The 12,782-nt window shown below is 48.9% G+C and overlaps 1 protein-coding gene across 1 annotated transcript in view; it reads left to right on the top strand.

Annotated features, from left to right (window-relative positions):
• The window catches only part of MED12 (mediator complex subunit 12), a 98,269-nt gene that overhangs the window by 2,157 nt on the left and 83,330 nt on the right, over positions 1-12,782 (top strand). Inside the window, 5 exon segments of the mRNA XM_038748411.1 lie at positions 1,277-1,381; positions 3,924-4,115; positions 8,424-8,583; positions 11,819-11,985; positions 12,064-12,174. Coding sequence (XP_038604339.1) covers positions 1,277-1,381; positions 3,924-4,115; positions 8,424-8,583; positions 11,819-11,985; positions 12,064-12,174 — 735 coding nt within the window.

The raw sequence follows: 12,782 nt of genomic DNA on the forward strand, positions 1-12,782 counted from the left end.
GGGGGAGGGGAAGGGGGGTCCCACTTCTTGCAGCTGAGGAGAATCTGGGGGGGGGGGGGGGTCTTTAGCGCAAAGGATTGTGGGAGTCTTGCCTTCTGGAGTTGGGGGGGGTCTCAGCTGAGGGGGGAAGGGGAGAGGAGGGGGAAGGGAGGGCCTAGAACTGAGGGGGGGGGCGTCTTTAGCGCTGAGGATTGTGGGAGCCTTACCTCCCGGATTTGGAGGGGGGAACGGGGGTCCCACTTCCTGCAGCTGAGGAGAATCTGAAAGGGGGGGGGGGTCTTTAGCGCAAAGGATTGTGGGAGTCTTGCCTCCTGGATTTGGGGGGGGGGTCTCAGCTGAGGGGGGAAGGGGCGCCTAGAACTGAGGCTGAGGATTGTGGGAGCCTTACCTCCCGGAGTTGGAGGGGGGAACGGGGGTCCCACTTCCTGCAGCTGAGAAGAATCTGAAAGGGGGGGGGTCTTTAGCGTAAAGGATTGTGGGAGTCTTGCCTCCTGGATTTGGGGGGGGGGTCTCAGCTGAGGGGGGAAGGGGCGCCTAGAACTGAGGGAGAGCCGGTGGGGGGTGGGGGTGGGTCTTTAGCGCTGAGGATTGTAGGAGTTCTGCTTCCCAGAGTTGGAGGGGGGAATGGGGGAGTCCCACTTCCTGCAGCTGAGGAGAACAGCGCTTTGCACCTAGTAAGCACTTAATAAATGCCATTATTATTATTAGAATCTGAGGGTGTGGGGGGGTCTTTAGCGCTGAGGATTGTGGGAGCCCTGCCTCCTGGAGTTGGGGGGAGGGGAAGAGGGGGTCCCACTTCCTGCAGCTGAGGAGATTCTGGGGGGGGGGCGGTCTTTAGCGCAAAGGATTGTGGGAGTCTTGCCTCCTGGTGTTGTGGGGGGGGGGTCTCAGAGCTGAGGGGGAAGGGGGGCCCAGAACTGAGGGAGAGCCGGTGGGGGGGGGGGGGGTCTTTAGCGCTGAGGATTGTGGGAGCTCTGCCTCCTGGAGTTGGGGGGGGTCCCTCAGAGCCGAGGGGCGTCCCCAAAGCCGAGGGGAGGGGGAAGGGGATCCCTTAGCTGGGGAGAGGGGTGTCCCACTTCCTGTGGCTGAGGAGGACCTGAGGGGGGAGATGGGGGCTTCAGCCCTGAGGATTGTGGGGGGCCCAGCCTCCGGAGTTGGGGGCGGGGGCGGGGGGTCCCAGAGCCGAGGGCGGGGGCGTGGCGCCTTGGTTGGGGTGGGGGGGGGTCCCAGAGCTGAGGGCGGGGGTCTTGTTCCACCTCCCCATGTCCCCTTGTAGGATGAGCTGACGGCCCTGAATGTGAAGCAGGGATTCAACAACCAGCCCGCCGTGTCCGGGGACGAGCACGGCAGCGCCAAGAACGTCAACTTCAACCCCGCCAAGGTGCCCCCCACCCCGGGGGGGCGGCCAAGACCCCCACGGGACCCCGGCGCCCACCGCAGTGCCCCTTCCTCCCCCACCCCCCCGGAGGCCAAGCAGTCAATCCAGGGCATTTACTGAGCGCTTCCTCAGCACGGCCTAGCGGGTAGAGCCCGGTCCTGGGAAGGTCCTGGGTTCTAATCCCGGCTCTGCCCCTTGCCTGCCGTGTGACCTTGGGCCAGTCACTTCACTTCTCTGCGCCTCTGTTCCCTCATCTGGAAAATGGGGATTAAGACTGTGAGCCCCAAGTGGGACAATCTGATGACCTTGGATATACTCCATTCCTTCATTCATTCATTCAGTTGTATTTATTGAGCACTTTCTGTGTGCAGAGCACTGTACTAAGCGCTTGGGAAGTCCAAGTTGGCAACATATAGAGACGGTCCCTACCCAACAGCGGGCTCACAGTCTAGAATTAATGATGGTATTTGTTAAGCGCTTACTATGTGCGAAGCTTGGGTGGGATACAGGGTGATTAGGTTGTCCCATGGGGGGCTCACAGTCTTAATCCCCATTTTACAGATGAGGGAACTGAGGCACAGAGAAGTTAAGTGGCTGAGTGGACAGAGCCTGGGCTTTGGAGTCAGAGGTCACAGGTTCAAATCCCGGCTCCGCCACTTGTCAGCTGTGTGACTTTGGGCAAGTCACTTCACTTCTCTGGGCCTCAGTTCCCTCTTCTGGAAAATGGGGATGAAGACTGTGAGCCCCCCGTGGGACAACCTGATCACCTTGTAACCTCCCCAGTGCTTAGAACCGTGCTTTGCACATAGTAAGAGCTTAATAAATGCCATTATTATTATTATTATATCAGACATTAAGGCCTAGTGAAAAATCAGGCATGATTTCTTTTCTCCGAGGACCCAGCAAACCTATGAAACTGTTTTCCCAACTTTCAAGTCATTAGAATTGTCGTTTTTTTCAAGTGACATTTGTTAAGCGTTTAGTCCTTGCCAGGCACTGGGGTAGATTCATTCATTCTTTCATTCATTCAGTCTTATTTATTGAGTGTTTACTGTGTGCAGAGCACTGTACTAAGCGCTTGGGAAGTCCAAGTTGGCAACATATAGAGACGGTCCCTACCCAACAGTGGGCTCACAGTCTAGAAGTGGTCTCACAGCTAGGTGCACATCATTAACAAAATAACTAGAATAGTAAATATGGACCAAGTAATCTAGAAGGGGGAGACAGAGAACAAAACAAAACATATTAACAGAATAAAATAAATAGAATAAATATGTACAAGTAAAATAAATAGAGTAATAATAAGTAAAACAGAATAAAATAAATAGAATAAATATGTACAAGTAAATAGAGTAATAAGTAAAACAGAATAAAATAAATAGAATAAATATGTACCAGTAAAATAAATAGAGCAATAATAAGTAAAACAGAATAAAATAAATAGAATAAATATGTACAAGTAAATAGAGTAATAAGTAAAACAGAATAAAATAAATAGAATAAATATGTACCAGTAAAATAAATAGAGCAATAATAAGTAAAACAGAATAAAATAAATTAAATATGTACAAGGAAGAGTAATAAGTAAAACAGAATAAAATAAATAGAATAAATATGTACAAGTAAAATAAATAGAGCAATAATAAGTAAAACAGAATAAAATAAATAGAATAAATATGTACAAGTAAAATAAATAGTAATAATAAGTAAAACAGAATAAAATAAATAGAATAAATATGTACAAGTAAAATAAATAGAGTAATAATAAGTAAAGCAGAATAAAATAAATAGAATAAATATGTACAAGTAAAATAGAGTAATAATAAGTAAAGCAGAATAAAATAAATAGAATAAATATGTACAAGTAAAATAGAGTAACAATAAGTAAAACAGAATAAAATAAATAGAATAAATATGTACAAGTAAAATAAGTAGAGCAATAGTAAGTAAAACAGAATAAAATAAATAGAATAAATATGTACAAGTAAAATAAATAGAGTAATAATAAGTAAAACAGAATAAAATAAATAGAGTAAATATGTACCAGTAAAATAAATAAAGTAATAATAAGTAAAACAGAATAAAATAAATAGAATAAATATGTACCAGTAAAATAAATAGAGTAATAATAAGTAAAACAGAATAAAATAAATAGAATAAATATGTACAAGTAAAATGAATAGAGTAACAATAAGTAGAGTAATAAATAAATAGAGTATGTACAAGTAAAATAAATAAATAGAGTAATAAATAGAGTAATATGGCTATCAGGCTGGGCAGCATCCCTGTCCCACACAGGACTCACAGTCTTAATTCCCATTTTACCAATGAGGGAACTGTAAAATAAATAGAGTAATAAATAAATATACAGGTGCTGTGGGGGGGATGGGGAGGAGGAGAGGGGGAAAAAAAGGGGGCTCAGTCTGGGAGCAGTAGTAAGGACCGCGTATCGATCCGTCACCCCGGCCCCCCCCCCGCCCCCCCAGCGTAGGCGCTCAGTAAATCCGAGCGGGCCAACGGAGCGTCTCCTATGTCACCCCCGCAGATCAGCTCGAACTTCAGCAGCATCATCGCGGAGAAGCTCCGGTGCAGCACCTTGCCGGACACGGGCCGCCGGAAGCCCCAGGTCAACCAGAAGGACAACTTCTGGCTGGTCACCGCCCGCTCCCAGAACGCCATCAACGCCTGGTTCACCGACCTAGCGGGCACCAAGCCCCTCCTCCACCTGGCCAAGAAGGTGCCCGCGGCGACGGGGGGCGGCGGGCGGGCGGCGTCCTCACTCCGGGCTACTTACAGAGCGCTCCGGAGCGCCGGGAAGAGGACGAGAGAGCGGCCGGCGGGCTGACCGTCTAGAAGGACAGACGTTAATAATAACGTTGGGGTTTGTGAAGCGCTTACCACTACTAATAATAATGATGGTAGTCATTCAGTCGTATTTATTGAGCGCTTCCTGTGTGCACAGCACTGTACTAAGCGCTTGGGAAGGACAAGTTGGCAACATAGAGAGACGGTCCCTAGCCTTCTCCTCTCATTCATTCATTTATTCATTCACTCACTCAATCGTATTTATTGAGCGCTTACTGTGTGCAGAGCACTGTCCTAAGCGCTTGGGAAGGACAAGTTGGCAACATAGAGAGACGGTCCCTAGCCTTCTCCTCTCATTCATTCATTCACTCAATCGTATTTATTGAGCGCTTACTGTGTGCAGAGCACTGTCCTAAGCGCTTGGGAAGGACAAGTTGGCAACATAGACGGTCCCTAGCCTTCTCCTTTCATTCATTCATTCACTCAATCGTATTTATTGAGTGCTTACTGTGTGCAGAGCACTGTCCTAAGCGCTTGGGAAGGACAAGTTGGCAACATAGACGGTCCCTAGCCTTCTCCTTTCATTCATTCATTCACTCAATCGTATTTATTGAGCGCTTACTGTGTGCAGAGCACTGTCCTAAGCGCTTGGGAAGGACAAGTTGGCAACATAGACGGTCCCTAGCCTTCTCCTTTCATTCATTCATTCACTCAATCGTATTTATTGAGTGCTTACTGTGTGCAGAGCACTGTCCTAAGCGCTTGGGAAGGACAAGTTGGCAACATATAGAGATGGGCGGTCACAGCCTTCTCCTTTCATTCACTCATTCATTCACTCAATCGTATTTATTAAGCGCTTGCTGTGTGTAGAGCACTGTACTAAGCGCTTGGGAAGGACAAGTTGGCAACATAGATGGTCCCTAGCCTTCTCCTTTCATTCATTCATTCATTCACTCAATCGTATTTATTGAGCGCTTACTGTGTGCAGAGCACTGTACTAAGCGCTTGGGAAGGACAAGTTGGCAACATATAGAGACGGTCCCGACCCAACAGCGGGCTCAAAGCCCAGGCTCTTTCCACTGAGCCACGATGCTTCTCTGCTGTGTGACCTTGGGCAAGTCACTTAACTTCTCTGAGCCTCAGTTCCTTCATCTGTAAAATGAGGATGAAGGCTGTGAGCCCCACGTAGAACAGTGCTTTGCACGTAGTAAGCGCTTAACAAATGCCATTATTGTTATTACTGTGTTCTAAGCGCTGGGGAGGTTACAAGGTGATTGGGTTGTCCCCCGGGGGGCTCACAGTCTTCATCCCCATTTGACAGATGAGGGAACTGAGGCCCAGACAACTTGTTTTACACAGGTTAACTTATTTTGCCCCCTACTCGTCGATTACCCAGTCTCCACCCTCCCATTTTCCAGAGGAGGGAACTGAGGCCCAGAGAAGTGAAGCGACTTGCCCAAAGTCACCCAGCAGACCGGGGGGGGGGGAGCCGGGATTAGAACCCATGACCTCTGACTCCAAAGCCCGGACTCTTTCCACTGAGCCACGCTGCTTCTCTACTACGTGCCGAGCGCTGTTCTAAGCGCCGGGGGAGATACGAGGTGATCAGATCATCTCCCGTGGGGCTCACCGTCTTCATCCCCATTTTACAGGTGAGATCACTGAGGGCCCAGAGCAGTGAAGTGACTTGCCTAAAGTCACACAGCAGACAATTGGCGGAGAGGGGATTAGAACCCAGGACCTCTGACTCCCAAGCCCGGGCTCTTTCCACTGAGCCACGCTGCTTCTCTAATTTTACTTCTAACGTCTAATTTCTCTAGTAATAATATTATTATTGTTGGTAATTTTCATTCATTCATTCAGTCGTATTTATTGAGCGCTTACTGCGCGTAGAGCACTGTACTAAGCGCTTGGGAAGTCCCAAGTCGGCAACATCTAGAGACGGTCCCTACCCGACAGCGGGCTCACAGTCTAGTAGGGGGAGACGGACAAAAAAACAAAACACACTTAACAAAATAAATATGTACAAATAAAATAAATATTATCATCACGCTGACTGTGAGCCCCACGTAGGTCAGGGACTGCGTCCAACCTGATTTGCTCGGATCCCCCCCAGCGCTTAGTACAGTGCCTGGCACATAGTGAGCGCTTAACAACTGCCATCATCGTTATTATTAGTAGTAGTGATAATAGTAGCATTATCACTTTGACTCTGAGCCCCACATGGGACAGGGACCGCGTCCAACCCCATTTGCTCGGATCTCGCCCAGCGCTTAGTACAGTGTCCGGCACGTAGTGAGCGCTTAACTACCACATCGTCATTATTATTATCGTTAGTATTGTTATCACTTTGACTGTGAACCCCACATGGGACAGGGACTGAACCCGCTTTTCTCAGATCCAGCCCAGCGCTTAGTACAGTGCACCTAGTGAGCGCTTAACAACTACCATCATCATTATAACTGTGAGCCCCCCGTGGGGCAACCTGATCACCTTGTAACCTCCCCAGCGCTTAGAACAGTGCTTTGCACATAGTAAGCGCTTCATAAATGCCATTATTATTATTATTGTTATTATTATTACTATGATTATTATTAGTATGACTTTGTGAGCCCCACGCAGGACAGGGACTGCGTCTAACCCCATTTGCTCGGATCGACCCCAATCAATCAATCAATCAATTGTATTTATTGAGCGTTTTCTGTGTGCAGAGCACTGTACTAAGCGCTTGGGAAGTACAAGTTGGCAACATATAGAGACAGTCCCTACCCAACAGTGGGCTCTCAGTCTACCCCAGCGCGTAGTGCAGTGCCCTGCATATAGTGAACGCTTAATAACTACCATCATCATTATTATTATGATTACTAATAGATTAGTAGACTAATCTATTGCAGCGTGGCTCAGTGGGAAAGAGCCCGGGCTTTGGAGTCAGAGGTCATGGGTTCAAATTCCGGCTCTGCCCGTTGTCAGCTGTGTGACTTTGGGCAAGTCACTTAACTTCTCTGGGCCTCAGTTCCCTCATCTGTAAAATGGGGATTAAGACTGTGAGCCCCCCGTGGGACAACCTGATCACCTTGTAACCTCCCCAGTGCTTAGAACAGTGCTTTGCACATAGTAAGTGCTTAATAAATGCCATCATTATTGTTATTATTAGACTGTGAGCCCCACATGGGGACAACCTGATCAGCTTGTATCCCCCCCAGCGCTTAAACCAGTGCTTTGCACATAGTAAGCGCTTAACAAATACCAAAATTATTATTATTATTATTATTATTGGCATTATTATCGGTCTGACTGTGAGCCCCATGTGGGTCAGGGACCGCGTCCCACCCCGGCGCTTAGAACAGGGTTTTGCACAGAGTCAGCACATGCCGGTTCCCGTCAGGGCTGTTATTGCCAGCGCTTAGAACAGTGCTTGGCACATAGTAAGCGCTTAACAGCGTGGCTCAGTGGAAAGAGCCCGGGCTTTGGAGTCAGAGGTCGTGGGTTCAAATCCCGGCTCCGTCAACTTTCAGCTGTGTGACTTTGGGTGAGTCACTTCACTTCTCTGGGCCTCAGTTCCCTCATCTGTAAAATGGGGATGAAGACTGGGAGCCCCCAGTGGGACAACCTGATCACCTTGTATCTCCCCCAGCGCTTAGAACAGTGCTTGGCATGTAGTAAGCGCTTAACAAGTGCCATCATTATTGAAGCAGCGTTGCTCAGTGGAAAGAGCACAGGCTTTGGCGTCAGAGGTCACGGGTTCAAATCCCGGTTCCGCCAATTGTCAGCTGGGTGACTTTGGGCGAGTCACTTCACTTCTCTGGGCCTCAGTTCCCTCATCTGGATAATGGGGATGAAGACCGCGAGCCCCAAGTGGGACAACCTGATCGCCTTGTAACCTCCCCAGCACTTAGAACGGTACTCGGCACGTAGTAAGCGCTTAACAGATGCCATCAGGAGTGAAGCAGCGTGGCTCAGTGGAAAGAGCACAGAGGTCATGGGTTCAAATCCCAGCTCCGCCAACCGCCAGCTGTGTGACTTTGGGCCAGTCACTTCTCCGGGCCTCAGTTCCTTCATCTGTCAAATGGGGATGAAGACTGTGAGCCCCGCGTGGGACAACCTGATCGCCTTGTATCCCCCACCCTGCGCTTAGAACAGTGCTTGGCACATAGTAAGCGCTTAACAAATGCCGTTATTATTATTATTATTGTTCGGATGGAGGTGCCCCGCGCCCGCTCACCCCCGCCTCTGCCCGCAGGTGCCCATTTTCAGCAAGAAGGAGGAAGTCCTGGGCTACTTAGCCAAATACACGGTGCCCGTGATGCGGGCGGCCTGGCTCATCAAGATGACCTGCGCCTACTATGCCGCCATCACCGAGACCAAGGTCAAGAAGAGACACGTCATCGACCCCTTCATAGGTGAGAGCTCCCCCCACTCCCGGTCGCCCACCACTGCTCTGGGCCTCAGTTTCCCCACCTGGAAACTGGGGGTGAAGACTGCGAGCCCCACCGGGTACTGGTTCCGACCCGATTGCCTTGGATCTGTGTACCGCAGCACTTAGAACAGTGCCTGGCACCGAGTAAGCGCTGAACAAATGCCATCGTATTATTATTATTAATTATAATAGCAGGCGTTTATTATTATTGTTATTATTATTAATTATAATAACAAATAACAGGTGCTTAGAACAGTGCCTGGTGATTTATTATGAATTATAAGAATAGTAATAAAATGGGGATGAAGACGGTGAGCCCCACGTGGGAAAGCCTGACTACCGTCTATCTCCCCCAGCGCTTAGAACAGTGCTTGGCACATAGTAAGCGCTTAACAGATGCCATTGTTATTATTATTAATAATAAAATGGGGATGAAGACGGTGAGCCAGACGTGGGACAACCTGATGATCTTGTATCTTCCCTAGCACTTAGAACAGTGCCTGGTGTGTAATAAGCGCTTAACAGATACCATTATTGTTATTAAAATGGGGGTTAAAACTGTGAACTCCACGTCCCCGGACTACTTTGGATCGCCCCCAGCGCTTAGAACAGTGCTTGGCACATAGTAAGCGCTTCACAAATGCCGTCATCATTATTATTATTATTATTATTATTAATAAAATGGGAATTAAGACCGTGAGCCCCCCGTGGGACAACCTGACTTCCTAGTATCTCCCCCAGCGCTTAGAACAATGCCTGGCACGTAGCGCTTAACAAATATCATTGTTGTTATTGTTAATAAAATGGGGATTAAGACCGAGAGCCCCCCCATGGGACAACCTGATTACCTTGTATCTCCCCCAGCGCTTAGAACAGAGCCCGGCACGTAGTAAGCGCTTAACAAATGCCATCGTTGTTGTTGTTATTAATAAAATGGGGGTGAAGACCGTGAGCCCCACGTGGGACAACCTGCCGACCTTATATCCCCCTCAGTGCTTAGAACAGTGCTTGGCACGTAGTAAGCGCTTAACAAATGCCATCATCATCGTTATTATTATTAATAAAGTGGGGATGGAGACCGTGAGCCCCAAGTGGGACAACCTGATGACCTTGTATCTATACCAGCGCTTAGGGCAGCGCTCAGAACATTGTCTGGCACGTAGTAAGCGCTTCACAAATACCATCGTCATTATTATTATTGTTAAAAAAAAAATGGGGATTAAGATGGTGAGCCCCACGTGGGACAACCTGATGACCTTGTATCCCTCCCAGCGCTTAGAACAGTGCCCGGCATGTAGTAAGTGCTTCACAAATACCATCATCATTATTATTATTGTTAATAAAATGGGGATTAAGACCGTGAGCCCCACGAGCTTTTATCTCCCCCAGCGCTTAGACCAGTGTTTGGCACAGAGTAAGCGCTTAACAAATGCCATCATCATTATTATTATTAATAAAATGGGGACGAAGACCGTGATCCCCACGTGGGACAACCTGCCGACCTGTATCCCCCCCCAGCACGGAGAACAGTGCCCGGCACGTAGTAAGCGCTTCACATCGTCCTGATGGTTACTCTTCGCGCGAGGGCTGTGAGCCCACTGTCGGGTAGGGACCGTCTCTCTATGTTGCCAGCTTGTACTTCCCAGGCGCTTAGTGCAGTGCTCTGCAATCAATCAATCGTATTTATTGAGCGCTTACTGTGTGCAGAGCACTGTCCTAAGCGCCTGGGAAGTCCAAGTTGGCAACATATAGGGACGGTCCCTACCCGACAGTGGGCTCACAGTCTAAAAGGGGGAGACAGAGAACAAAACCAAACATACTAACAAAATAAAATAAATAGAATAGATATGTGCAAGTAAAATAAATAGAGTAATAAATCCGTACAAACATATCAATCGTATTGAGTGCTTACTGTGTGCGGAGCACTGTCCTAAGCGCTTGGGATGTCCAAGTTGGCAACATCTAGGGACGGTCCCTACCCGACAGTGGGCTCACAGTCTAGAAGGGGGAGACAGACAACAAAACCAAACATACTAACAAAATAAAATAAATAGAATAGAGATGTACAAGTAAAATAAATAAATAAATAGAGTAATGAATCCATACAAACATATCAATCAGTCGTGCTCATTGAGCGCTTACTGTGTGCACAGCACTGTCCTAAGCGCCTGGGAAGTCCAAGTTGGCAACATCTAGGGACGATCCCTACCCGACTGTGGGCTCACGGTCTAGAAGGGGGAGACAGAGAACAAAACCAAACACATTAACAAAATAAAATAGAATAGAGATGTACAAGCAAAATAAATAAATAAATAGAGTAATAAATCCGTACAAATATATCAATCAGTCGTATTCATTGAGCGCTTACTGTGTGCAGAGCACTGTCCTAAGCGCTTGGGAAGTCCAAGTTGGCAACATGTAGGGACGGTCTCTACCCTACGGTGGGCTCACAGTCTAGTAGTGGGGAGACAGAGAACAAAACCAAACATATTAACAAAATAAATAGAATAGACATGTACAAGTAAAATAGAGTAATAAATCCGTACAAACATATCAATCAATCATATTTATTGAGCGCTTACTGTGTGCAGAGCACTGTCCTAAGCGCTTGGGAAGTCCAAGTTGGCAACATGTAGGGACGGTCTCTACCCTACGGTGGGCTCACAGTCTAGTAGTGGGGAGACAGAGAACAAAACCAAACATATTAACAAAATAAATAGAATAGACATGTACAAGTAAAATAGAGTAATAAATCCGTACAAACATATCAATCAATCATATTTATTGAGCGCTTACTGTGTGCAGAGCACTGTCCTAAGCGCTTGGGAAGTCCAAGTTGGCAACATGTAGGGACGGTCTCTACCCTACGGTGGGCTCACAGTCTAGTAGTGGGGAGACAGAGAACAAAACCAAACATATTAACAAAATAAATAGAATAGACATGTACAAGTAAAATAGAGTAACAAATCCGTACAAACATATCAATCAATCATATTTATTGAGCGCTTACTGTGTGCAGAGCACTGTCCTAAGCGCTTGGGAAGTCCAAGTTGGCAACATATAGAGACAGTCCCTACCCAACAGTGGGCTCACAGTCTAGAGGGGGGGACACGGTAAGCGCTCAATAAATGCGACTGATTGATGGATGGATTGAGGGCGAGCTGGGGGTCGGTCAGTGGGCGGGAGGCGGCGGTCCGAGCCCCGGCCCCTCCCCGCAGAGTGGACGCAGATCATCACCAAGTACCTGTGGGAGCAAGTGCAGAAGATGGCAGACTTCTACCGGCCGGGGGGCTGCGGGTCGGCCCCGGGACCCCCGCCCCACGACGTGGAGGCCGCCCTGCGCCAGTGGGAGTACAACGAGAAGCTGGCCATGTTCATGTTCCAGGTACGGGGCGGGCGGGGGGGTCCGGGCGCGGCCCCCTGGGGGTCCCCGACCTCTGACCTCCGACCTCCGACCCCGCAGGACGGCATGCTGGACCGCCACGAGTTCCTCACCTGGGTCCTGGAGTGCTTCGAGAAGATCCGGCCGGCCGAGGACGAGCTGCTCAGGCTGCTGCTGCCCCTCCTGCTGAGGGTAAGACCCCCCCCTTCCCCCCCCCCGGGGCTACTTACTAGCCGCCGGGGCGAGAGGCGGCTCAGTGGGAAGAGCCCCGGCTTGGGAGACAGGGGTCGTGGGTTCGAGTCCCCGCGCCGCCGACTGCCGGCTGGGTGACTTGGGGGCGAGTCGCTTCACTTGGAGCGGCGTGGCGCGGTGGAAAGAGCCCGGGCTTTGGGGTCAGAGGCCGTGGGTTCAAATCCCGGCTCCGCCGACTGTCGGCTGGGTCATCTGGAAAATGGGGATGAAGACTGGGAGCCCCCCGTGGGACAACCTGATCACCTTGGAACCTCCCCAGCGCTTTGCACGGAGTAAGCGCTTAACAAATACCGTCATTATTGTTCTTATTATTCTCTGGGCCTCAGTTCCCTCATCTGTACAATGGGGATGAAGACTGGGAGCCCCACGGGGGACAACCTGCTGACCTTGTATCCCCCCCGCAGTGCTTGGAACAGCTCTGGGCACATAGCGAGCGCTTAACAAATACCAAAATTATTATTATTATGATCTGGAAAATGGGGATGAAGCCTGTGAGCCCCCCGTGGGACAACCTGATCACCTTGGAACCTCCCCAGCGCTTTGCACGG

The sequence above is a fragment of the Tachyglossus aculeatus genome, chromosome 6 (assembly GCF_015852505.1).
Source record: "Tachyglossus aculeatus isolate mTacAcu1 chromosome 6, mTacAcu1.pri, whole genome shotgun sequence".
Taxonomy (NCBI): domain Eukaryota; kingdom Metazoa; phylum Chordata; class Mammalia; order Monotremata; family Tachyglossidae; genus Tachyglossus; species Tachyglossus aculeatus.